The 26236-nt window shown below is 55.0% G+C and overlaps 1 protein-coding gene across 1 annotated transcript; it reads right to left on the reverse strand.

Annotated features, from left to right (window-relative positions):
- Positions 1–3818: 3818 nt before the first annotated feature.
- On the reverse strand, positions 3819–25889 carry ZDHHC18 (zDHHC palmitoyltransferase 18; the record flags this gene model as incomplete). Its single annotated transcript, XM_082649717.1, has 8 exons — positions 3819–4034; positions 4948–5060; positions 6555–6657; positions 7178–7226; positions 7357–7494; positions 8946–9095; positions 21215–21375; positions 25573–25889. 8 exons carry the CDS (start codon positions 25887–25889, stop codon positions 3917–3919), a joined length of 1149 nt encoding a protein of 382 aa, XP_082505843.1. The 3' UTR covers positions 3819–3916.
- Between the last annotated feature and the right edge of the window lie 347 nt (positions 25890–26236).

The raw sequence follows: 26236 nt of genomic DNA on the forward strand, positions 1-26236 counted from the left end.
CTGGCTCCGCTGTGCCTCTTTTTTAAATCTCCAGGACAGCACTGACCAGCTGACAAGGCTGGCGATGAGGGTGAGCCAGGTGTTCTGCAGGTCCATCACAGGCCCCAGCCCTGGACCCCAAAGCAGAGGTGGTACCAGACAGCCAACGGTATGGCAAGAAGAGGGAAATCTTTATTTTGGTTAAAAAAGGTACAGGACAGCAGACAAGCAGCACCCACCGCACGCCCATGGGCTCAGCAGACTTCCTAGGCCCGGCCTGGTTTCCTTTAGTTCCTCTGGAGAGCACGGGGTTGCCAGAGCCAGCTCAGTCCCTCAGTGCCTGGAGCAAAGGGTACAAGCATTCTCCTGGCGTCCTACCTGCTCGGGGGGGGTGGGGGTGGCGCCGTGGGAACAGCGTCAGACCAGCTGTGCTTAGGACAGTCACCGAACTTGTTCAGCAGCATCAGTCAGCACCCCAGACGGCTCCTTGAAGAAACCTGCTTGGCACCCCAGACGGCTCCTTGAAGAAACCTGCTCGGCTCGACTAGAGCTGTGCCTGATTCTGGGGCTGGGCAGGCTCTAAGGCAAGATTCCTAGAGTCCTGACTCCTTACAGATCCGGGGACGGGGAAGGAGAGCGGAGGAGGGGAGGGCGAGTTTCAGCATAGTATTATGTCATCGTGCCGACAGCAGCTTTATGGCTTTCTACACTGGCCGCGTGGAGGGGGGCGGGGGCAGAGAGGCCAGCCCCTGCCTCCTATGGGGGGCCCTAGTGAGAACACGTGTGGGGCAGGCTTGGGGGCAGACCCTGTAGGCACAGACGGTGGCCCGGGTTAGGCAGGTGGAGGTGCCGGGTGCCTGGCTCCCCCCAGGCCGCTCCTGGAGAGGCAGAGAGCAGCGGTCTTCAGGAGGTCCTTAAGCCCCCGCACAAACTGGAGATCCAGGGCAGGAGAGCAAAGAGGGAGAAGAGAGAGGGTTAGCGAGACGGGAGGAGAGAGGAGGCCCACAGGGGTGCCACAGCACCTGCCTCTTCCCCACAGAAGGGCCAAGGCTCGGGCAGCAGGCAACAAAGCAGGAGAGAAAAAGGGCAGGTGAGAGAAAGCTCAGCAGGGACAGAAAGCCAGGACACAGTGTTAGTGATCAAGGGCCCCTGCACACCAGGACACCACCCGAAGGGGCCCCAGCACCTCGAAGCAGGTGCGCATCCTCTCCCCAACCTCGCTCTTCACCTCCTGCTCCAGCTGGGGAGCTGCTCTGTGCGAAGCCACTTCCTCAGTCCAGAGTGGGGCTGGGCTTCTAGACCTGGCCCAACACCCCGGCCCTTCTGCTTAGGGGGGAGTCCTGGGGGCCCCACCACGGCCAGCACACACACCACACCACACACCAGACAGATGAACGGGCTCCGTGGGGATGGCGAGGCATGCGATGAGGATGAGACAGTGTGTGAGGGGAGCAGGCGGTGCTGGCTGACAGGGAGATACAGTCTTACCAGCTAACCCTCTGCAAAGAGGCCTGTTAGCTCCCCTCAGGCTGTGCAGGAGATGGCAAAATCCTGACAGGTGTCCTGGGGGAGATACCAGAGGTGGGCCAGCGTTACGAGCTGTCTGGCCGGGCCCTGCTGCCCAGGCGGGGGCGGGGGCCAGGGAGGCTCTGGCTCTCAAACTGGAATCCACTGCCTTATAAACATTTTCTTAGCTGAGCAGTCCCTGGGGGTCAGCATGGAAAGACAGCAAGGAGGAAGAACTCAGGGGTCTCCAAGCCCCCAAGGCAGGGGAAGGTAGAGGCGACAAAGAAGAGACAGGATGGCCTTTTCTTACACGCCTGCGGGGGCCTAGCTGCAGCCCCCTCTGCTCAGCCTCCAGCAGACAGACTCCAGCCAGGGGAGGAGAGTGTTAGCTAGGTCACTGGGCTGCCTGCCTTCTTTCTGTCTCCCCAGGAAAGACCAAGTTTGGCTGGAAGAATAGAGAGCTGCCAGTTGGGGCCTCAGCAAAGAAAGAGCAAACAAAAACCAAACCAAAGCAAATCAACTCTTAAAAACAAAAATTTTATTACAAGCAGGAACAAAGAATACTGGCTTAAATAAAAGGCAGGTAGGAGTCCCCTCCTCTAGCCAGCTTCCTCCCCATCCCCACTGCCACGGCAGCATGGCCCAGGGTCCTGAGGCTGGGGCGAAGCTGCTTCTCCCAGAGGGAACCCCTTGCAGCTGCCACCTCTCAGCTGCCTGTGACCCACTAGCCTCTGCAGCAAGGAAGGACAAGATGCGAGGACTTCCTATGTCACTTTCCAAGGGCTTCAGCCCACTTAAAGGGCCAAGGAAGGAGACAGAGGGACAATTTCCTATCTATTTTGACAAGAAACTAAAACTCCCAGGAGAGGAGGGACATCCTGTAAGTTTCTGACCCAGATTTAGGCCAACCTTCACTCGTCTCTCGGCCCACCCTGTTCCTTCCTTTTCTCTGGAGGGAGGCCTCCAGTTGGCCGACTCCCCATACTCTAGCCCCTGGCACTGGGTCCCATACTCAGACCTTGGAGGAAGGAGTGTGGCATGCAGGCTGGCAGCCACTCCCCACAGCCATTACCCCATCCACCTGACCAGGCCCCAGCCTGTCTGGGCAGGTCCCAGCTGGAAGCCTGACCTGGGGGCTGGGCGCTGAGTCCCAGCCACTGTTTGTCTGAAGTCCTTGGAGGAGGGGAAGATAGGAAGATGAGGCTGAACTGCCGCAGGAGCCCAGGGGTCTCCTGTGACCAATGCACACACTCCCTGTGCCCATGGTTCAGGCTGCTCCCGCTGTTGCCACCACCAGCTGACACCCAAGGGGGACAGTGGCGAGTGAGGCAGCCCAGGGGGTGTGGGGGAGTGGGAGCCAACCACATTCATACACGGGCACGCGAGCGCACACACACATACACACACACACTCACTCACTCACTCATGGCCAGAAGGTCTCTTGTAATAAACTTATTACAACCAAGTTGCCTTCTGATAACCCTTAACCTGGCACTACACAGATAGCAATGTGGCTGACTTCATTTTTCTTCTTCCATTTAAAAAAGGCTATGTAGAAAAGAGGTCTATAAAATTGTGCAAAATACCCAGCATTAATAATAAACCCATTTCAAGTATTGCCAGCATGAGTATAAGCTGCCCATCCCCAGACCTGACTTGGGAGGAAGGTGAGGGGCCAGGCTGGGCCCCTGGAGAACCATCCGTGGGCAGAGAGAGGGCCAGGCCCCCGCTTCCTAGCGTGCTGCCCAGGAATCATGCAGGAGCTGAGGTCTCGGGTGCCTGGCTCCGGTTTGGCTTCCTCTGACACAGGCTACCCCTGCCACCCCCAGCTCTGCCCTCTCTACCTGGAGCCCCAGCTCTAGTCTACTGGCCAACTCCATACAAAAACAAAAATGGAAGAAAGAACAATGGCTATCACAAAAAGAATGAAGGAGACCACAGACCAAAGCAGACCACAGAAGCATCCTCTCCGACAGCCTGCTGTCCAGAGCCGATTGCTCCTCCGTCCTGCTTCACCCCTTGGACCCCGGCCCAGCAGGGCCCAGCAGCTCTCCCACCTCGGAGGCATCACACTCAGTCCGCACCCTCACTCGCACGGGGCACGGCTCAGAGGCACGGCAGAGGCTTGGCGTGGTCCCCTGGGCGGCCTCAGGAGCCCTGGCCTCTCTCTCCTGTCACTCCTGCCACTGATCAGCTGGGGGAATTTGGCACCCAAGACCGTGGGAACCTGGTTTAGGGAGCAGAGGGTACAGCCATGGCACAGTGTGGGGAAAGCCACGCAGGGTGGGAAATAAATACGAAAAGACTTAAAAAGTCTTTGGCGGCTCTGCTTCCCTTCGGGTGAAATGGGGAGGGTCCTGGCAGGTGTGGAGGGCGGCAGGTGAGTGCGGAGGGGCATACAGGCCAGCAGGTGGCAAGTACTGAGCCCGGCTCAGGGGTGGCCTCCTACCATGCTGGCATCAGGCTTGGCTCTGCAGGCTGGCTCGTCGCTTCTGATGGGCGAGGGCAACACGGTGTCAGACTGCACAAATCCCCTCCGGTCAATCAGGCTTTCAAAATACAAGGTGGGGGGACACATGAGGCCCTGCCTGACACCAGAGCTCCAGGCCAGGGGCTGGATGGCAGGGTCCTTCTCCCAGCCGAGGAAAGAGCCAGCCCTAGAAAGGCTGAGGAAAGGGGAGCTGCGCTCCAGTGGGCGGCTCAAGACCCTTCCCTTCCGGAAGGGCCCTCTCTGTACTCTGGACACTTGGCTTTTGGCCACAGATTTTATCCACTATTAATTCAAACTGTCCAGCGTTCTGTCGGGCTCCCAGGCTGCAGGTAAGGGGAAGAGCAAGGATGAAAGGGCATTGGGAGATGGTGCAATTCCTACTGTCCTTTCCCCGGGGGCAGGATCGGAGAGAAGCATATTGGATATTGAGCAGGAGAAGGTGGGGATGGTGTTGGGAAGTCTTACCAGCCTCCCTCCCCCGCCCCCACAGTGCCCAATTTAACTCCGGAGCTGGACATCTAGCGCCCCCTGGTGTCAAGACAGAGGGGGCGCTTCCCAGCAGGGCTGAGCCACCAGGGCTCTCCTCTGCCAGGAGGAAGACGGAGGCCCCACCCAGTCCAGCCTTCAGCGCCAGAAAGGCAGCCTCACTCTAGCATGGACAATACATTAATTGTGGTTATCCCTGGGGAGTAGGATTACATGTGATGTGCAACACTCTTGTTAGTATTTTGTACTTCATTTTTTTCTACAATGATCGCACGGGATTACAAGTTAAAACTCTACAGAATTCCTTTATGTGACAAGTGTCCTGAGTGCACCCAGCAGGGGATGGTGGACAGAGGGCATCTGTGGTGTGGGGAGAGGTCTGCTGATTCCAGAACCTCTTTCAGAGGAACAGACTCACAGGGCCACCCCCCACTGGCCTGGCCAGGCCAGGCCCTATGACCTTTCCCCTGTGCCCCCTGGCTTACCTGGGAGGTAGGGGGCCGCAGAGCACAGCACAGCAGTTAGTGATAACACTTTTATGGCTGTAGGGATTGACAGAGGCCTCACCGCTCCTCTTGTTGGACCACGAGCCTTTGATCTGCAAGCAGGAAGGAGCTCTGGGTCAGGTACCTCCCTTCATTTCACTTGTTCTAGAGGCTGGGGAAGATCAGCAAATTCTGAAACCAATTCTGGCTAGTCTATTGCAGGGAACATGCCCTTAACCCAGGCCATTCAGTGAGGATGTGGGGGACTGCTGGATGTTGGGGGGCACCCAGAAGAGGAGGCGCTAACCAAGACAGAAGACAGAGCAGAGCCAAAGAGAAGCCTCCAAAGGAGACTTTGTGGGTGCATCCCTCCTTCTCTGTCCAGCCACCCAAGAGGGAGGATAGTGCAAGGGCACAGGGCTCAGGCTGACCTGGCCGTGAACTCTGGCTCTGCCACAGACTTGCTGCATGACCCTGGACAGATCACCACTTCTGAGTCTCAGTCCTCATTTGAAAAATAGGGAACTCTCTGGTAACACTGTTAGATGAAATCTTGCCCATCTCTAGCTCTGTGAAGCTGGCTATCAAAGGCCTTAAGGAGATTAGCAGTAAAGGATACTGGCTTGAGTTTAACCTAGAGTTTTCCAAACTTATTTGGCCATGACATCCCTTTTTGCTTAACCCCTAGTATGATCCTGCAGAAACAGGATCACCTTGGGAGAAGCTGGCTGACATCATTTCTGCTCTGTACCAATCACCCAGCACGTGATACCCTATTGGGCATGTTAAGTTTCGTTTCCCCGAAAGACAGGCTGAGGTCAAGAAATGTATTTTCTGTTGGTCAATGGGCCTCTGAGCAGTATCAGATGGTGGCCCTGGAACAGACGCTCTCACTTGCTTTTTTGTTGTTTGGAAGGATGGTGGGGCAGGGGGTGGGCGGTCAGGTGTGGCCCAGGGCTGGGCGCACAGTGGGTGCTCAGACAATGCTTGTTGGTAGAGATCTACAAGGCAGCAGGTCGGGAGGTAGATGGAGCTTTGCATTTCTGTCCTGGCCGGCCCCTCAACAAGGATGCCTCAGAGAGCCCCAGGACATCCTGAGAACAGGCACATCGCTGCTGTCTACAGGGGCAGTGCGGTGGGCACGGCGAGCTTGTGAGTGCAACCCTGGCTCTGTCCCTTTCCAGCTGGGCGACCTGGGGCAAGTCACTCAGCCATCATATGAAGAAAAAGCATCCTTGTTCCTTCTGCTTCAGAGCTGGCAAAGGGACCCAAAGAGATGACAGAAACTGAAGGAACTCTGGAAATGGTCATGAGCTGGCCAACTGGAATGACGGTTATGGTGTGAGCGTTGCTCCAGCGGGGCTGGGGAGAAAGCAACCTCGGGACCCCGGGAGCCAGCACCGAGGGGGCCTCGGAAGCCTGCACGGGGTCTCCCGGGGCCCAGCCCTGAACACTGGAAGGAGACGTCAGGTCACCTCACATCTCCACCCGCATTTCCCTGGCAGTCTGAAAGGCAGGGCTGCACTGCGGCTGCTCCAGGCTCCCTCAGCCCTGCCTCCATCCTGGGATCGGGCCCAGGGATGAGGTGTTGCTCCAGCCTTACTCACGTCTTCATTAGTTGTCAGGTTGGAGGCGACGAGGTAAGTGTGAAACCCTGAGAGGCCCAGGATGGACCAGATGGAGAAGAAGCAGATCACCAACTCCAGCACGGTGAGCAGCGCAGTCAAGGAGGCACACGGACACTGGGGCCGGGAGCCTCCCTGTGCCTGGAAGCTGGCCTCGCCAGCCTCTCTCACCCATCCTTCCGTGGAGCCACTTCCCCAGAAAGGATCTAACTTTGTAAGCTTTCCGTGATCTCAGATCACCTCCTGGGCCCCAAGCAGGGTTTGGGAGCACCCCAAGGGCAGGACGAGCCCAGGGTGATGGACAGTAGAGGGAACTGAGGATTCCAAACACCAGAACTGCGGACACGGCATGGTCCAGGGAGCTTGGTGTCTTAAGGAAGGACAGGGACTGTGGCCCTGAGAGCTCTCGGCCATCCCAGCTCCACAACAGCCCATTCAGAATCGGCTCCAGCCTGGGGCTGAACAGAAGCAGCTAGTAGACTGGATTCTAGAGCGTGAACATCAGCTCTGGTCCATTCCCCTGTTTACGGGATGAGGTGCGGGGACCCGCCCCAGTGAAGGGGCCTCGGGTCCCACCAGGGCTCCCCCTTGCCAACAAAGGATATCTCGCTGGTGTCTCCTTCAGAGTGGAGAGGAAGTTGCTTCCCTGAGAGCCTGGGGAGGAAGAGACAGGAGAGGGCACGGCTCAAGGGAGAGTGACCACAGTCCCTTGACCTGGCCAAGCTTGCTGGCCCGGGCCGCCCGCTTGCCCCTGCCCGCACTCCCACCATCATCCCCAACTCACGCAGCGTCAGGTGGGTGACCACGCAGGCGAAGATGAAGGCCGTCAGGAATGAGAGGGAAAGAATGAACGCATAGAAGAAGCGGTAGTTCCGTTTCCCCACACAGTTGCCCACCCAGGGGCAGTGATGGTCAAACCGTTCTGGAAGGGCCAGGGAGATGGGTTAGGGCCACCCTGGCCCACAACCGGCAGGGGTGTTAGAGGCCTCTCGCATCTCCACCCCTTCGCTCTCTCCACACGTGACTCTCAGTTCCTCGACACTCCCGGCCTCTGGTCCTTCACCTGCCAGTTCCCGTAATTCTTCCTTCTTGTCTCAGCTGCAAGGCCACTTCCTTGAGAAAGTCTCCCCCAACCCCAGACAAGGTGAGGCCCCTGTTATCTGCCTTGTTGCCACGGCATTTATCCTTTGCTGCACTTTGCCCACGTGTGTTTATATATTTATTTACAATTGGTGGGCTGGCCTGTAACCCCTATTCGATTGTGAGCTCCCTGAGAGGGCCTGAGCTGCATCCCAGGGTCTGGCAGTGTCTGGTACAAAGAAGAGCCACAAAAAGTACTTGTCACCTGGCCTACGATCCCAGCCCCATGCCAGCAACCAATGACCCCTGTCCCTTGCTCTAGAATAGAGGACCAATGAGGGGCTGGGCCGCGACGTAACTTGTGGAGAACCGGCATCGGAGGCCTAGTCAGAGGGCTGAGCTCACACCAGTACTATGTCCCTGGGGGTGGGGTCACACCCAGACCAGTGAGGAAAGTCCCCTGTGGGAATGTGGGTCACAAGCCTGTCGCAGGCCTCACACCCAGGCCAGGGCCCTTCACGGTGGGGGCGGGGTGGGACAGATTCTCAGGGATGAATGACGCCCACTGAGTCACCCACTTCACTTCCTGCTGTCTGGGTGTTCCCCACTATTCTCTCGCTCAGGGAGTACTGAGCTAGCGTGATGAGCTCTCCGCCCTGGGGACCGGGCACAGTCAACGTGGCTCAGCTCGCCTGGGTCCTCTGCATAGCCTTTCCCTTACAACACCCTCCCAGGGGCGCACCCTGGGTCCCCATCAGAGCTGCCAGACCTCTGGAGAGCAGGGAAAGGGGACAAGACAGCCTCTGGCTCCCCAGCAACCACTGCAGCTGTGGGTCAGGAGCTTAGCTTCCAAGCCTGGCTATGTCCTCTCCACCTCACCAGCTTCAACTCCTCTGTTCCCAGATTCTTGTCCCTCTAAATTCTGGGAATCAGGTCAAAGTCTTTCGGTATAGCTGGCCCTGGGCCACATATCTAGAATGTCATTGCTCTAGTCTCCGGCTCCTTGGAACCTGGACCTACTGAGGACCAGGCCAAGGCCTGGAAGAAGGGTTCAGGGCATCTCTGTGTCTGCCCCACACTTCAGAGCTGGGGGAAGGAATCCACTAATCCTGCACTGAAGCCAAGGTACCACTGGTCACATTCAGAGCCCCCGCTCCACAGCCCCTCCTCAGTCACAGCAAATCTGGGTGAACCAGACTTCCTGCCCAGCCCTGGATACTTCAGACACCCCCCGGCCCCCACGAGCGACTCCCCTGTCTGCAAGGCTCCATCCCTCTCAGGGCTCCCACTTACCCACACAGTTGTCGCAGACACTGCAGTGTGAGGTCCGGGGCGGCCGAAACATCTTGCAGGTGAAGCAGTACTTCAGCTTCACCACCTGCCCATTGATCATCACCTCCCGGGTCCGAGGGGGTGGCCGGTACGTGGAATTGCCTGTGTTGTCTGAGACGGGGACGAGAGACAGATGGGGGATGGCCAAGCCCAGAGCTGGGAGCCGCAGCACGGGGGGAAGCCAGTGCTGCCTGGCCGGGACAAGAGAAGCTTTAGGGAAGCTGTTTCTGGGGAACAAACATTAGGGCAAAATCCCTAAGTGGGGGACAAATCTCAAGGGCTGCTGCCACCTACCGAAACTTGCTATGCGCCAAGCGCCGCGCTGAAGCTTCACACACCTGCTCGCGTGCCACTCTAAGGAGGGCTATCAGAAAGGGAGACCAGGGAAGCCTTCGCGAGGTTTATCTGCATCTGAACAAGCCTGGATCTAAGTTCTGGTTTCCAGGAGGTTCAGGAGACAGAGGGACAGAGGACACAGTGAGAGTAAAGCTATGAAGAAACAATCAGATCCAGAATGGGGGACATCTACGAGACCACTGGCCTGCTCTCTAACAGAGTCAATGTCAATACTGTACATCAACTATAGTTCAATTAAAAAAAATTTTTTTAAGTCGATGTCACTTACAAAAGGAGAAGGGAGATGATTCTAAATTAAAAGAGATTTAAGAGATATAAACGAATACAATCCTTGGTCCTAGACTGGATCCTGTTTCCAAAAACAAAACACAGCAACAAAAGAGACTTGGAGGGTGATGGGGGACAAATGACTATAGATTAGAAATTTGGGAACTATTAATTTTCCTAGATGTGATAATGGAATTGTCATTATGAGGAGGCTATCCTTAAATCTTGGAGATACATATTGAAGTATTGATGGGTTAGGTATCTATGATGTATATAATTTATTATGAAATGGCTTAATAAGAATTATGTGTGTGGGTGTGTGTATCACACAAATAACTAATCTAGACAGTGAATGTATAGGAATTTGTTGTATTAATTCTTCCAACTTTTCTGAATGTTAGAAATTTTTCATAATAAAAATTTTAAGAGAAAAAAGAAATACAGAGCTATATGATATTCATGGATTGGCAGAGACTCAATATTAAAAAAGGATTTATTCTCCCTAAATTAATCTGTAGATTCAACATAATCCCAGTCAGGATATTTTTGGTGTGTGGAAATTGACAAACTCATTCTAAAATTCACATGGCAATCAAAGGGCCAAGAATAGCCAAGGCACTCTTGAAGAACAAAGCTAAAGGTCTTATACCACAGACATCAACACTTATGATAAAGCCTTAGCACGTAAGACATCCTGGTTTGGGTACAAGGGTAGAAACGCTGACCAATGGAACAGAACAGAGACTCCAGATAGGAACATGTACATGTTCGTGTGGTTCACGACAAAGGTAACATTGCAGTGCCAAGAGGGAGGATGGGGGCTTCCCTGGTGGTGCAGTGGTTGAGAATCCGCCTGCCAATGCAGGGGACACGGGTTCGAGCCCTGGTCCAGGAAGATCCCACATGCCGCGGAGCAACTAAGCCCGTGCGCCACAACTACTGAGCCTGCGCTCTAGAGCCCGCGAGCCACAACTACTGAAGCCCACGTGCCACAACTACTGAAGCCCGCGTGCCTAGAGCCCACGCTCTGCCAACAAGAGAAGACACCGCAATGAGAAGCCCACGCACCGCAATGAAGAGTAGCCCCCACTCGCCACAACTAGAGAAAAGCCCGCGCGCAGCAACAAAGACCCAGAGCAGCCATAAGTAAATAAATAAATAAATAAATAAATTTACTTAAAAAAAAAAGGAAGGAAGATGGTCTCCTCCCAGTAAACAGTGTGGGGTCCACTGGATACACAAATGGGGGGAAAAAACATATCTGCGCCCCTGCCTCCCACTAAATACAAATTCAATTCCAGATGGACTGCAGCTCGCAATACGAACGTTCTGGATTAAAAAAAAAGAAAAAGAAAAATAGAGCAACCTCATGACTCTGGAGTAGACAAAGATTTCTTCAACAAGACACAAAGGGACTACTCATAAAAGAGCAATATGATAAACAGCATTTTATCAAAATTAAGAACTTCTGTTCATCTAAAGAGATCATCAAGAGAATGAAAAGATGACCTTCAGAGTTGTATCTGCAGTACGTTTATCTGACAAAGGACAAAGGATGCGTATCCAGAATATGTAAAGAATTCCTATGAGTCAGTAAGAAAAAGTCAGACAACTGAATTCGAACGTGGACAAAAGATTCAAACAGGCATTTCATAAAAGAAGGTGGTCAAATGGCCAACAGACACATGAAAAAGTGCTCATACTTGTTAAGTCATCGGGGAAATGGAAATTAAAACCACAATATATTACCAGTACATATGCACCAGAATGGCTAAAATTGAAAAAAAGAAACAAAAAACCACACACACACACACACACACCTCTCAAGTGTTGGCAGAAACGTAAAGCAGCTAGAAATCTCATATGACCACTCTGGACAACTGTTTCGCACTAACTACCAGAGCTCAGCATACGCATCCCAGCAATCCCACTCGTAGGTGTTTTCCCAGCAGAAATGCGCATGAACTGACGTGCACCAAAGACAAGTACAAGACTGTTCCAAAAACAATTCTCAAAATAGCCAAAATCTGGAACTACCCAAACACCCATCAATAGTAGAATGGATTAAAAAAAGAAGAAATTGCAGTATAGTCATACAATGGCATTCTATACAGCAATGAGAATGAATGATCCTTAATTACACACGGCAATATGAATGAATCTCACAAACGTTGTGTAAAGTGAAAAATACCCATAGACGTAAGAGCACAAAATGTTCACAAACAGATAAAAGTAATCTATGGTGTTAAAAGTCAGGATCGTGGTTATCCTTGGGGGCGGGGGCTGACAGAGACCGGAAAGGGGCACAAGGGGGGCTCCTGGGACACCACTGTTTCTTGATCTGGGTGCTAATTACGTGTGTGTTCCAACCGTGAACCCTCAACAAACAGAACACTTACGAGTTGTACACTTTTAGCAAGCCTGTTATACTTCAGTAAAAATCTGAGAAAAAGGAAAAAGAAAGTAACTTGTCCGACGTCACAAGGTGGGTAGGCCGGCAGAGCAGGAAGCTGAACTTAGATCTGCCATATGCAAAACCCACAATTCTACCCACAGAGCCTCTTGGTCCCCCAGGCCACGGAAGACCAGCGTTCCCCAGAACAGTGGCTTCTCCCCAGACAGAATCCCGAGAGTCACACAGGGCTGCCTGGGATCCCCAGCCCTCGGCTATGTTCCCAGACATCATTTCCACTGGATTGAGTCCCAGATAACATCTCCAGTTTGGCCACTTGCCCCCGACGATTACTTACTGAGTGCCTAGCGTGTGCCAGGCACTATTCTAGGCACTTGGCATGCATCAGTGAAGCGGATTCTGTCTCACGTTCCTAGCTCCCAGAGACTTTTGCTAGGCTGTTTCACCACCACTTCGACGGTAGCACGTTTAAAATGGAACTAAGCATCTAAGCATCTCTTCCTTAGCAATGGCAGCACGGTCAAGGCAGGGGGTTTGAGGCCAATGGACAGACTCTGAAACCTGGTTTTGCCACTGACTGTGTGCGAGGTTGCAGTCCAATGAACTTTTCTGAGCCTCAGTTTTCTCATCTGTAAAATGTGTGTAACAGGTAGAATGGGACACGAGTCCTAGCTCTGCCTTTTACCAGCTGGGTTTCTCTTGATGATGCCATTTGCTAGATGTGTGACAAGGCAAATCATTTAACCTCTCTGTGCCTGTTTCCTCGATCACCGAAGTGGGGATAAGAAGAGTACTCACCTCATAAAGATGCTGCGAGGGTTAAATGAGTTAATACGTGTGAAGTGGCACAAAGCAAATGCTTAGGAAGTATGCACTGTTACTGCCAGCTCACAGAACTACTGAGAGGAAGAAGGGAAAGGGAACAGGTCACTGCGTGCCACTGTATGCTGGCATGTGGCGTAGAGTCTCCTCTTCAGTCCTGATAACACCCCAGGAGGTAAAGTGATCGTCATCATCTCCAGGTTACAGTTAAGGAGCCTTTTCAGTGAGGCTAGTGACTTTTTCAAGGCCACACAGTGGCAGAATCAGGACGTGAACCCAAGCTCCCAAGGCTTGGGCTTGAGGTCTTCTTGTAAATTTTGAAGTGTCATGAGTGTTATTTTTCCCTGTCTAGTTCCTCATTTCTGCGGATGGCACAACCCAAGGGCCGAAAGGAACCTCAAAGAGCATATAACACAGCCCCTGGCACACAGCAGATAGCTGACAAATGTCCCTTCACTGACTGCCTCTGTTCTAACTCCTTCAGTTTACAAATGAGAAAAGAGGGCCAGAGAGGTCAGGGGATTTGTCCGAGGTCACGCAGCCAGTAAGTGGCAGAGGCAGGGGAACCCAGTTTGAAGGCTCCTCGCAGACCCTTCCTTCTCCCTCATCCATGCCTGGCCAGTTGCTAGGTCTGGTAAGGTTTTTCCTTCATCACCTGTCACTCTCTCCACTCCCAACACCCTAACACAGGCCAGGCCCGTATCACCAAACAGCTTCCCCAGAAGACTACCTGCTCCCAGACCCTCTGCCTTTCCACCCGCCTTGTACACACTGTCACATTCCTCTAAATAACCCCTCGTGAGTCACTTCCCAGCTCAGAAACCCTTCACTGGCCTCCCCTAAAAAACAGGATAAAGGCAAACTTCTTGTCCTGATGTTAGGACCCTCCACAGTTGGGCTCAACCTCCATTCCCAGCTTTTCTCCCACTACTCTGCCCCAGCTTCCTGCCCCTGTTCCTGAGCCCAGCCTCCCTTCTCTCTGCACACCAGGACTCACCGGGCCTTGTCAGCAGCCTCCCTGACCACAGGAGCCTCGGGGCTGTCGGACCTCACACACAGCACAGAACACACTCTCTGCTCCGTGCCGAGCTGGGACAGGACTGCTGTGTGTGTACACTGTCTCTCCAACTGGACCCTACACTGCTTGAGGGCAAGGACAGTGGGATAAACAGGCAGTCCTGGGCCTATCAACTACGAGGCAGCAGGCAAAGAGGAGAGATACAGGCAGGCCTGGAGTTCGAATCCTGACTCTTGAGACTTCCCTGGTGGCGCTGTGGTTAAGAATCCGCCTGCCAATGAAGGGGACATGGGTTCGAGCCCTGGTCCAGGAAGATCCCACACGCCGCGGAGCAACTAAGCCCGTGCGCCACAACTACTGAGGCTGCACTCTAGAGCCTGTGAGCTACAACTACTGAGCCCACAAGCCACAACTACTGAAGTCCGCGTGCCTACAGCCCGTGCTCCGCAACAACAGAAGCCACCGCAATGAGAAGACTGTGCACCGCAACGAAGAGTAGCCCCTGCTCGCTGCAACTAGAGAAAGCCCACGCGCAGCAAGGAAGACCCAACACAGCCAAAAATAAATGATTTTTTTTTAAAAGTGGAACTTAATTGAACAAGAAAAAAAGAAAAGAAATAGTACACATAAGGGAACTGACACTTGGTGAGTACTTACTAGTAGATGTTTTCATGAGGGGCAGCAAGGCACAGGCTCTGGAGCCTGAAACACTGGGTTCGAATCCTGGTTTTGCTACCCACTTGCTAATTCAGGAAGTCTCTTCACCTCTCTGAGCCTCAGTTTCCTCATCCATAAAATGCAGACAAGACCATCTCACTCTCACAGAGCTGTGGTGAGGGCTGAGTGAGAGGCTGCAAGGCACAGTGCCGGGTTCACAGGAGCCTTAGTCCTGACAAACGGCTCAGGCTGTGACACCCCAGTATGCAGAACCCCCAGCTCTTCCCAAAGCTGTTGATGCTACCCCAAACCCAACCCCTAATCCTGCCCCTCGGGCCCTAGGTCCCAGTGCCTGCCCCTGCCCACTGTGGTCTCCCGGCTTGGATACAGGCTTTGGAGCCAGACAGACACTTGGGCGTGAATCTTGGCCCAGTCACTTTCTAGCTGTGTGATGTGTGTCAAGTCAGATAACTTCTCTGTGCCCTCATCTGCTAAGCAAATAAAATGGGACATAATCAAATCTACCTCCTAGTGCTGTTAGGAGGGTCAGGCAAGAATTCATCAAGTGGGTTTAGCAAAGTGCCTAGTACCTGGCAAGAGCTTAATAAATATTAGCCATTATTATTACTGTTGTCTCTACGAAACACTATATTCCAACAACTGATCTGTAGAAGAGACTTGAGAACACAACCCATCTGTGAGCAAAGGACAGCCACAGACCCTCTTCCGGACTAAGAGAAAAGTTACTGGAACCCTCACTGGAGTCCCAGAGGCCCTCCCAGGGCAGAGGGGTGCCCATGCCTCTCCCCCATGGCAGGGAGAGAACTCCTACCAGTATGTTCTGGCCCCTGGCAGCCAGGCTTCCTCCTCTCTAGAACCCTGAGAAAGAGGAAGTGAGGCTCTGCACACCCAGCTTCCTCGGGCTGCCAGGAGCTGGAGGTAAAGAAGAGGAAAAAGGGCCCAGTGCAAGGGTGCCAGCCAGACTCAGCAACGTCACCAACTGCAGGGCCCTGGAGGAGATGGGTCAAAGCAGGCTGTGCAGGGATGCTGCTTCAGGGCTGAGCCCCGCATGCGGTAGGGGAAGACAAGCAGGTGTCCCACTGCTTTTTCTCAGGCCAGACAGTGCTGACCAATAACTACCCTGGTCTCGGCCTCAGAACCCTCCTCAACCTGCTCCTCCCAGCAGCCATTACCAGTGGTAGCTTGTTAGTGCCCAGAGCAAGACCACTTGCCATTCCTGACCACAAGTCTCAAGCCTCTTAAGTTTCAGTAGAGCAAAACCATTTTCAAAGTGCACTGACATTCCCCATCTCACTCGGACAAAAAACGCCCTGGGCTGGGCAACGACGGGACATGTGCCCGCGTTTTACAGACTTCACTCCAACAGTACAAGGTGGGGTTGAAATTAGAACCCTTGTCCTCCAGGGCATTCATTTGTCCATTCTTTCAGACACTAGCACCTATGACGTCAAGATATTGTACAAGGCCCAGGGTGGCGGGTGAGGGAAGTAGTGGGTAAGTACACAGAAATGAGTCGAGTGCGGTTGCTTGGTTACTCAGTTCAGAAAATACTCGTTGAAGAAACGAATGAAGGAGTGGTAATAAGAGATGCTCTCCCTGCCCTCCAGAGCTCTTTCTGGTTCAGGCTCTTCCCCGAGAAGTAAAAAGCACCTCCAGGTGGGAAACTAGAGCCCCAGGGACATGGTAACGGGGGGGAAGCTCCTTCTCGCTGAATGGCTGGGAGGAGGAAATGAATCTCCCACGCCTTCCTCTTGACCAGGGGGCCTGCTTTGGGTATCTTCACCCCAACTCCAGCCCCGAAGAGGCGCAGCCAGGCCCCGAACGGCTGGGACTGTGACTGAAACCCAGGGCTGGCGGGGAGGCCGCTGCGGCTGGCCATGAGCTAGCGAGGAGGCGTTAGTGAGGGGAGGCCGGGGACCTCTACCTGCCCTTCTGTTGTTCCCACCTGTGGAGGAATCAGCTGCAGGGCTGCGGTTGCCCAGCTTCCAGGCTTGAGGTCAGCCTCAGTGGCCAGGCTGTGAATACCGGGTCACTGTGACCCCCACCAGACCATTTCTGTTCATTCGGGAGGTTTATGGAGCCCCTGCCGCACACAGGCTTCCTGGCAGGCCTGGGGTACAGGAAGAGCTCGGCCTGGGGGCAGAGTGCGCGGGAGAGGTGGATAGTTACAGAGTCAGCACAGGAGGCACGGTGAGTCAAGTGTGGTGACTCTGGGGCCAGTGTGATCTCACTGAGAAACTCGGCCTGGCCACTTGTTAGCTTGTGATTTTGAGGAAGTTGCTCCACCTCTCTGAGCCTCAGTTTCTTCACTGGGTAATAACAGCGTCAACCCTGTAAGACGATGACGCCAATGAGAGATGTGAAGGTGTAACCCGCAGCTGGCCAATGAATGGCGTCACCGGTGTCTGTACTCAACCCGCCTTGAGGAGACAGAGTGGAATATGTCGGGAGCGGGCAAGAGGCAGCATTCAAGAAAGCAACGAGATGAAGCAGCGCTGCAGCTGGGTGGGAGAGACTGAGACCTTGGGCTCATGGGGGCCGGGGGCGGGCACGGTAGCAGAGGGGGCCCCGTGGGTCAAGGCATCCGCATGCAGTGTGGCTGGGGCACCGGGGAGTGGAGTGAGATGATGAGGGAAGGGTGGGCACCAGGGAGTGGAGTGAGACGACGAGGGAAAGGTGGGCCGGAGCCTCCTTCATCCTGCAGGCGAGTGCGCCTCGCCTCCGAGGATGAGCTTTCAGGAGGGTGGGAAATGGGTTGTTTCCTGGCCATGACACTAAGCAGCCCTGAATCACATGATGAGAAAGTCACTCCCTTTTCAATTCTCTTTCGAGTCTCGACTCCATCCAGGGGAAAGTGTCAACTTTTAACACCGAATACCTGTGACCCTCACAGGCCTCAAGGTGACTGCTTTCCACAGGCGATGTAACCACCAAGAATTCTGTAACATTGTCATGCTTTTGTTCTTATGATTATCTTCTATTTAGAGCAAGTGGCTTCTGCTAACAGGGCTGATATAAATTTTCCTTGTAAAAACCGTTTAAAAGCAAGCCATGTAAAGGAAAATACTAAAGAAAGGAGGGTACAAGGGGAGACGCAGAAGCGCAAAAATCACCGAGGTTGTACTCCAATGGCCGATCCTCAGGAAACGCTGCTGAGGGTAGTAGGGTGTCACCCAAATCCTGAGCCAGGGAGGGCCAGGTCACATCTGGACCTCGGAGAGACAACTATGACCGAAGGGAGAGAGGACAGGGCCTGGTCAGCAGAGTTCCGAGCCGATCCAGGCGGAAAATGAGGTGTGTCTGCCCGGGGCAGTGGGCTTCAGAAGGAGCAGAGGGGAGACATCCTGGGGGCAGAGAGGATGCAGTTTGTGACCTGCTGTGTGGTGACGGAGGGAGAGGCGGCTTCTGTGTCTGTCGTGTGAGCTGTAACCGTGGCTAGGTGAGTGTCTGTCACTCAGATTCAGGTGTTCCTATGACTTCCCATCAGACCAGGAGCTTCTTGGGGGCAATGTTGCCGCCTCCTCCTACCTCTTTTCCAACGGCCCAGAGCCCACGGGGGAGTCTAGCTGCACGGCTCACCAGCTGACAAGTCAGGAGCTCAGGCCAGGGTGGCCAACCAGCCCTTTTGCCTGCAACTCTGGGGTTCCCCAAGATATGAGGCTTTCAGTGCTAAAACAGGGACAGTTCTGGGCAAACTGTGAAGCGCTGGCCACCCCAGCTGGGACGGTGCTCGCACGGTGGGAGCCCTAGAACCAGATCCCATGGGGCTGGAGCTGCTGGCCTGTGGGGCCAAAATGAGAAGGTCACACTGTCTGCACGGGCCCGGGCCCCAGTAACCAGCACACGTTTATATGGACAGCACCACCCACCTCAGAGCCGGCCCCCGACCTTCTCGAAAACGCTCAGTGACTCCTTTTTAAGAAGGTATGTTTCACCCTGATTAGAAGCCTCCAGTTCAAGTTTAGATTCAAAGACCCCAAAGATGCCATTTTCCAGGCTTGGGAACTGTTCTCAAAGGGGTGTTTCTGACCCTGACACTCAGGGCCCTCAAGACTGCCTCTACGCATCCTCCAGGTTCTCTGAAGCACTCCTGTGTCCTGCCAACATGGCCTGCTCAGCGCCCACGCCTGCCCCCCTCCTTCCCACTCTGTCCTCCCCTCTTCCTGTTCCATTTGCATGGGGGGCTCCCTTCACACACCTTCCTGTGCTTGAACTCCACCCAAACTTTATGGTTTGGCTCCGGGCACCTCTCCAGGAAGCCTCCACATGACCTCCAGGCAGAAGACACCCTAGTTTCTTCAATCCTCTTCCCAAGCCTCCTCTAACCTGTGGCGGCCAGTCAGGCCTTCCACCTTGGACTGGGCTAAGCTGGAAACCACCAGAGGGAGGGTTCACATCAGATTCATATCCCCTCCCCTCCAACCTCCCTGCCTCCTCTCCCTGCAGTCAGGAGTCGGCATACAGAATTAACACATAAACGAGCAAACCTATAAAGCCTGGTTAGGAGAAATTCCAACTGTCTCTCCACCAGTCACCAGGGGACAGCAAGGAGCGCCTCTGTAGAGGCCGGTCCGTTCAGCCAACATCGCTGAGCCCTCCACGTGGCGGACAAGCTGAACAAGACACTTACCACCCAGGAAAGTCCGCTGGGCTTGCCTGACAATTCTGTAATGACCACCATGCAGCCCAGGGTCATGGTGGAAGGACAAGGTGCTCTGGGAAGGTGTCCCGAAGGTGTAGCCCACCTGGGGTCACAGAGGCTTCCCAGTCAATGGAACTGAGACCTCAGAAAAGAGAGCGTGTGGCCACGGAAGACTGGGATGTCTCCCTGCCGCCATCTCAGAAGAGAAAGCATACAGCTTGGGGGTCAAGGCTCTGTCTCTGCGCCCCCGATCCCGGCCATGGGATCCCCTCCCTCAGTTTCTGCATCAGCACAGCCGGGCTGTTGCGAGGATCTGTGGGGATAATGGCCGGGGAGCACCCAGCACAGTCAAGCTCTCCCCAAACACAGGGGATTACTGTTGTCAGTATGACCCAAACAGCTCACAGGAGGCCAGAGGACTCCAGGCAGCCAGACCTCTGAGCCTGGGCTGAGCTGGACAATAATCCTGCCTCACGATTAGCCCCGACCTGGAGAGAGGAGAAACAGGGCTGCCCCGAGCCTCCCCTGCTGCCAGCGGCCGGCCGCTGGGTCAGACCGCAGGAAACTGAAGCAGCAGAGACCAGGAGGCTGGGTGGCGAGTGGCCCAGGGGTGTGAGGGGGAAGGAAGCTGGATGCAGGCAGAGGAAGACGACAACCGAGGGCGTGGCTGAAGACAGGCCAGGGCAGAGGAGAGAGACAAAGAACAGACAAGCGTGGGAGAACATCCTCTCCCCTCCTGCCCGCCCTCCTGAGCTGCTCCAGACCATCGGTGGAATGACTTCCAGGACGGATGCAGCAGGGCTCTGCCACTCACAGGCTGCCAGGGCTCTTCAGAGGCAGCTGGGTATTTATTTAAGTCTGTTTGAAAGCCACCCTGTTAGGGGAAGGAGCCAACCACAGACCGGAAACCCCTGAGGTGTGCGAATCCCCACGTCACTTCTCAGCAGGAAGGAGCTGAGGTGGAGCAAGCTGAGATTAAGGCCGTGGCCGTGGCGCCCAGCCACCCAGGACACCCACTCAGCACTCAGGGAGGCACCAAGGGCCACCTGGGTGCTGGGAACACAGGTCCCTCCTGGCCACGCTGCCCTTCCTGCCGCTTCTCAAACACATCAGTCCGGTCGCCACTCCCAGCTTTTGCTTTTACTACGTCCAGAACACACATTACTGGCTCATCTCAAGTGCCACCTTCTCCAAAGGGCTCCCCCTGACCGACTCATCTGGACCAGCCCACTCCCCACACCACCGTGCTCTCCCCCAGACACCCACGCAGCTCAACTCCTCATCTCTGCAGGTCTTTGTGTCTTTGCTCGGATGTCACCTCCTTCACAAGGCCTTCCCCACCCCCCTGTTTTCCCCCTATTTAAAATTGTACACCCTCCCCCAGCTCTCACCCTCCTTCCCCCAGCTTCCCTCTTCTCTGTGTCACAGACTAGATATTTAATTGTTAACTGTCTTTCCCCTCCCACCGGAATGTCAGCTCCAAGAAGACAGGGATTATCGTCAGATTTGTTCACTGCTGTATCTAGAAAAGTGGCTGGCACATAGTAGGGGCTCAATAAATGTTTGATGAGTGAATGAATAAGTGTGTTTAAGAGCAGGGACTCTGGTCAGAGTGCCCGGGGTCTCATCCGCACTCTTCCACTGACTGTGTGACCTTCGACCATTTACTTAACCTCTCTGAGACTCAATTTAATTAATCAGTAAAAGGAGAATAACAACAGTACCTGTCTCACAGGATTACTGGGGGATTAAATATGATCATGCATATAAAGAGGCGAACACAGTGCCTGGGCTCCAGTGAGCACCCAGTACCGTGTGGCTCTCAACACCGGCCCTCACGTGGTAGTGTTTCTTGCTTATTTGCTCATGTGCTTATCCTCTGCTCCCTCCACTCTAGCATCGGCTCCAGCTTGCCCTGCTCACCACGGTACCCCCAGTGCCTAGCACAGTGTGGGAAGAGAAAATCAGGCCTCCTCTCAAATCAAGAAATGCGGAGCTGGGAGACACAGCCACAGCTGGAGTAGGAGCCTCACCGATCTGTTTCTCCAGGGCCGCTGCCTCACAGACGGTGGCCCGGGGCAGGATTCCGGGGTCGGTGAAACTTGTCTGTAGCAGGCAGCTCATGACGAAGAAAAACAGGATGGCAGCAATGATGGGGATGGCGAGGGTCAGCTGGCGGGCCAAGAAGGGACAGCTAGAAAAAGAGAGGGAGAGAGAGATGAGCAGACACTCCAAGGGTTGCCTGGGGCTCAGGGCTACGGCACCAGGCAGGCGCTGTCATCCCATCAAACACCACCACGGTCCTGAACAGAGGCAGATGTATGGTCCCTGGATGAGTGCAGCCCCGCACCCGTCCGTGCCTAGAGCAGACATCATTAATTGATCCTTGTACTTTCTCCCTGAGCCCCTGGCAGATGTGATCAACAGATCCCAGCACTCAACCCCTGCACTTGGCTGCAGCCTCAGATTCCTTCTAAACACAGAGCTTCAGGCAGCCACTACCAATGAACTGGATTGTCACTTGAGATGAATCATCCAGGACAGTGTTCACTCATTTATTCGGTCTCTCCACAAATATTTACTGAGGTCTTCTCTGTGTTAAAGGCAATGACTTCAACAAGCAGCAGGGATAACGGCAGTGAATAAGACAAGAGGCCCCCTGCTCCCTCAATGAGGCTTATGGCCTAGTGAGGAAAACAGACATGTAAACAGAGAACTGCCACGCAGGGCTTGGCATGTTATAATGGGGAAGGGGAAAGTAGTAGAACAGTTAGGAAAGACTGGATGAAGGAGAGACTTCCTAAGCTAGAACCTGAATGAGTAGGGTCAGCCAGGTAAAGGGTGTAGGGGGAAGAGCATGGTCCAGCCACTGCCACTGTCACCCAAGGGTTGGCATCCGGAGTCAGTTCTATCAGGCCCCCTGACCCTAGTGAGCTCCAACAGCCTGTGCACGGGTCTGACGTTGAGGCCCGCCCATACTATTAACCTCCATCCTATGTGGCCTTCCCTCCCAGAGCCAGAGTGGCACCTGATGGGGTGAGGAACTGCTATTTGGGGATGACTGACAGCTGGGAGGCCTGAATCAGCCAACGTCCCAGGAGCTGGCACAGTCGCAGGAGCAAACCCGTGGGCATCTACATGCTGTTGCTGGAGCCTCCATTGTTGGAGGCTCTGGCCTCCAGAGAGGCCCTTCCCTTGAGGAGCAGAGACTGCCAAAACCAAGGGCTCCAAGTGGGCCACGTTCTGCTCCAAACATCTCAGTGGTCCCCAGGTCTGAGCCTCAAACAGTGCTGCGCCCTCTGTGTCACCCACATGACAATTCAACCAGTTCATGTACAACCAGACTTCTTGGGAGATGGAGAAGATTTGCAGAGCCCTCAGGAACACCAAGTCCTGGCCCCTGGTTTTACAGACGGGACTCCAAAGCCCACAGCCAGATCCAAGGTCATCCAGCCAGGCGATGGCAGGATTGGGGTCTCCAAGCCCCCAGCAAATGCTCTGTCCATTTCATTCAAGAAATAAACGTATTTGCTATATTGTATTGCAATGTATTTACTGTATTGAGTGCCTACTACATACCAGGCCCTGTTCTAGGCACTGTGAATACAACAGTGAGAATAAACACCTGTTCTCATGGAGAGAGACAGGCAAGAAGCTAACCAGAAGCATAAGTGTAGTATGTCAGATAGTGGCGAGTGTTTTGGAGAATAAGTCAGGGCAGAGGGGACAGGAGGGAGGGGGCCAGTTTCCTGTATTACAGGCATGGTCAAGGAAGGACAGGAGAAAGTGAGGGAGTGGGCCAGGAAGCTATCTAAAGGAAGGATATTCCAAACCATGCAAAGGCCCTGAGGTCGGAGTATGCAAGGAAGCCAATGTGCCTGGGAGGGAATGCACAGGGGACAGTGGGAGGAGATGGGGACAGAGAGGAAGCCACCACGAGGGCTCTGGCTCTTACCCAGAGAGGCAGGGAATATTCAGATCTGACTTGGAAGTAAAGGGGGCACTCTGGCTGCTGTGTGGGGATGGGAAGCAGGGCAGAAGCTGGGAGGCCTGTGCAAGAAAGCACCAAATCACACATTAGAGAAAATCATTCACAGCAAGAAAGGCCCTAGAGCCACGTTTACCTCTCCCCAGAGCCTTGGGAGAGTGTGAGCACCTCTCGCCCTCCAGGCCCTCGCCAACAGCGTTCCCATACGCCAGGTCCCTCCTGAGGTTCCACCCCAGTCCAGGCCCAGGCGAGCTCTCAGCCCAAACCCAAACCCTCCTGCCAACACCACCAGCCCAAGTGAGGAGAAGCAGCAACAAAGACGAGATGATTCACAAGCTCTTCCTGGAACCCAGAAGTCCTCGCTTCCTCCCTCTCTGGGGACAAATCTGTCACCAGTGAAGACATCCCCTCAGCCCAGAGGTTCTGAATTGACCAAATCCCACACTGCAGGGTCACAGGGGCCGGCCCTGCCAAGCACCACTTCCTCCTGCCTCAGCTGCATCCCTGGCTGGGAGGATCTGGTGGAGCCTGAGGAATGCTGGAAAAGGAACTTCCAAAACACCCACGTGGGCCGGCCCAGCGGGGTGGATCTGAAACTCAGCCAAGGGCCATGCTGGATCTGGGGGTTCCCCAGAGTTTCTGCTTGTTAATTATTCTGGAACTTTTTATCCACCCTGAGTCAGAAAGGAAAGGGTGAAAGGGAGAAGCTAATTGGTAGGAAGCCCTCACCTTGCTTCAAGGGGAAACCCAAGGTTGCAGATACATGATCTGGCAGCTGGAAGGGGTACCTGGGGGCCAGTGTCTTGGTGGAAGCCTTATCAAGGCCCTTGGGAAGGACTTTTTGGTGATGACAAGTAACAGCAGCAGCCAGCTTTAAACGCTTATCACCAGCTAAAAGCTTATGTGCATGGATTCCTGCCACCCTCGTGACAACCTGGGGAGGGGGCACTAGTATACACCGCATTTTATAGATGAGGAAACTGGGGTTCTGAGTAGTGAAGTGGTTGCCCCGAAGTCACACACTTGGTGCGTGGTGGAGCTGAGACGTGAACCAGCTCTGCTGGCTGCAGAGATGGAGTTCTGAACCACCTGTAAAATTGAGTAAGACCACAAAGGATGGGTAGAACCAGGAGGGAAAGGTGGGGCTCATGCAGCATGGGTAGGGGTGCGTTTGTGTGTATGTGTGAGTGTGTGTGAAAGGAATCAGGAAGCAGGTGGCTCAAGCTAGAGATCAATGGTAGAGTGGAAAACTTCTGATACAAATATGTGACCCTGGTAAAGTGACAGGCATCCCTTCCTCCATCCATTAAATGGTGACTGCTGTGTGGGCCAATCCTGAGTCACTGGGGATACGAAGAGGTCAAAAAGCCATGGGGGCAAATATGACCTGTCACACGAAAATCCTCTCGACTCTTGAAAAATAACAAGGCACTGCAACTGTCCCTGCCGTGGAACAGGCCAGAAGGTACTCTGGAGTGTTGGGAAGGGAAAGAAAGCCAGGAGGTCAGGAGGTGGGGGGCAGGGGCCTGGGACATGTCTGGGGGGACCAGAGGAGGAGGAGGGAAGGACAGGAAGCTCTGGAGAAACTAAGGAAGGTGCTGGAGAGAAAAGGGGAGGTCTGAGAGGCCCAAAGATATTTGAAGGCCTAGGGTAAGAACGACTGAAGGGAAAGCAAGGGGGGAGGGTCTGAGAGTAGAGAGATGACTAGGGGACCCTAGAGGGGCCCTGGAGGGAACAGGGAAGATGGCCGGGAAATCTGAGGTGGTATATAGCCAAAGGACAAGGAAGAAATTCAGAAGTTGTCTGGAAAGGATATAAAGAAAAGATGCCTCAAGGAGTCAGAAAGAAGCTGGGAACAAGAGATGGTCCAGGGGATAGGTGAGGAGAGGGGAATCTATCTAAGGAGCTGGGGAGGCCTGGGGCAGATTCTGAGATGGCAGAGAGGATAGGGGTCTTGGAGGGACATGGGAGGGCAGTGATCCTGGCAGAGGTTGGCAAAGGCAGGGTGCCAGGGAAGGATGGGGGTGCTAGGGAGAGGCCAGAGGGGATGGGATGGCTGGCAGGGATGGAGGGGACCAGCTTAGATGGTGATCCCAATTGTCACGGAAGGATGGCGAGTCTGGGAGGGGATCAGAAAGGACAGGTGGGAGATAAGCAAGGAGACTGGAGAGGCCTGAGGGCAGATTCTGAAAGGCGCCAAGGAGAAGCTGGGAAGGGAGGGTGCTTGGCAGGTGCTGGGAAAGGTGGAGGGCCCAGGAGGTGGGAGAGGACGGGGTGCCCAGCAGGGGACCAGAGGGGCTGGAGTGTCCATCAAGGGCTGGGGAAGGTGGGGTGAGCGGCAGGCGGCAAAGGGGATCGGAGGGTATGGGGCGCCTCAGGGGGCGGGGACGCCGCCGAACTCACTCGAAGACGAAGAAGAGGACGGTGGTGGTGAGGATGAGCAGCAGCGTGAGGGCGAAGACGCCGCCGTGGCCGGATAGCATAAGGCGGCCGCCGCAGTAGAAGCGGTTGCGGCCCGGGAACACCTCCCACTTGCGCCGCGGGCGGCGGCCGATGCTCTCGCTGCCGCTGCCGCTGCTGCTGCAGCGCGGCGCGGCGGCGGGCGGCGGGGGCCCGGGGCCCGGGCCGGGGGGCGCGGCGGGGCCGGGGCGGCGCGCCCCGGGGGAGGCGGGCGGCGGGGCGGCCCCGGGGCTGATCTGCTGGTATTCGCAGTCCTTCATGCGGTCGGCCGCAGACCTCGGCTCTGCACCCCGAGGGCCGGCCGGGCCGCACCAGGACCGAGGTGGAGCGGAGAAGCTGCTAGCGCTGGCTGCGGCGGCGGCGGCGGCGGCGGCGGCGGCGGCGGCGGGGGCGGGGGCGCGCGGCGCTCGCTCGCAGGGGGCGGCCCCATCGCCGCCCCGCCCCGCCCCGCGCGGCCTCCCGCCGCAGCGCCGCCTCCGCCTGGGCCTGGGATGGCGCTCGGGCCCCGCGGCCGGGTCCTGACCCGCTGCAGGGCCCCAACCAATCCCCTGCCGCCCCGATCCCTGCTGCACAATGACGGGGCAGCAGAGGCGCGCTCCAGGACTCT

This window comes from Grampus griseus (assembly GCF_964374135.1).
Source record: "Grampus griseus genome assembly, chromosome: 1".
Taxonomy (NCBI): Eukaryota; Metazoa; Chordata; class Mammalia; order Artiodactyla; family Delphinidae; genus Grampus; species Grampus griseus.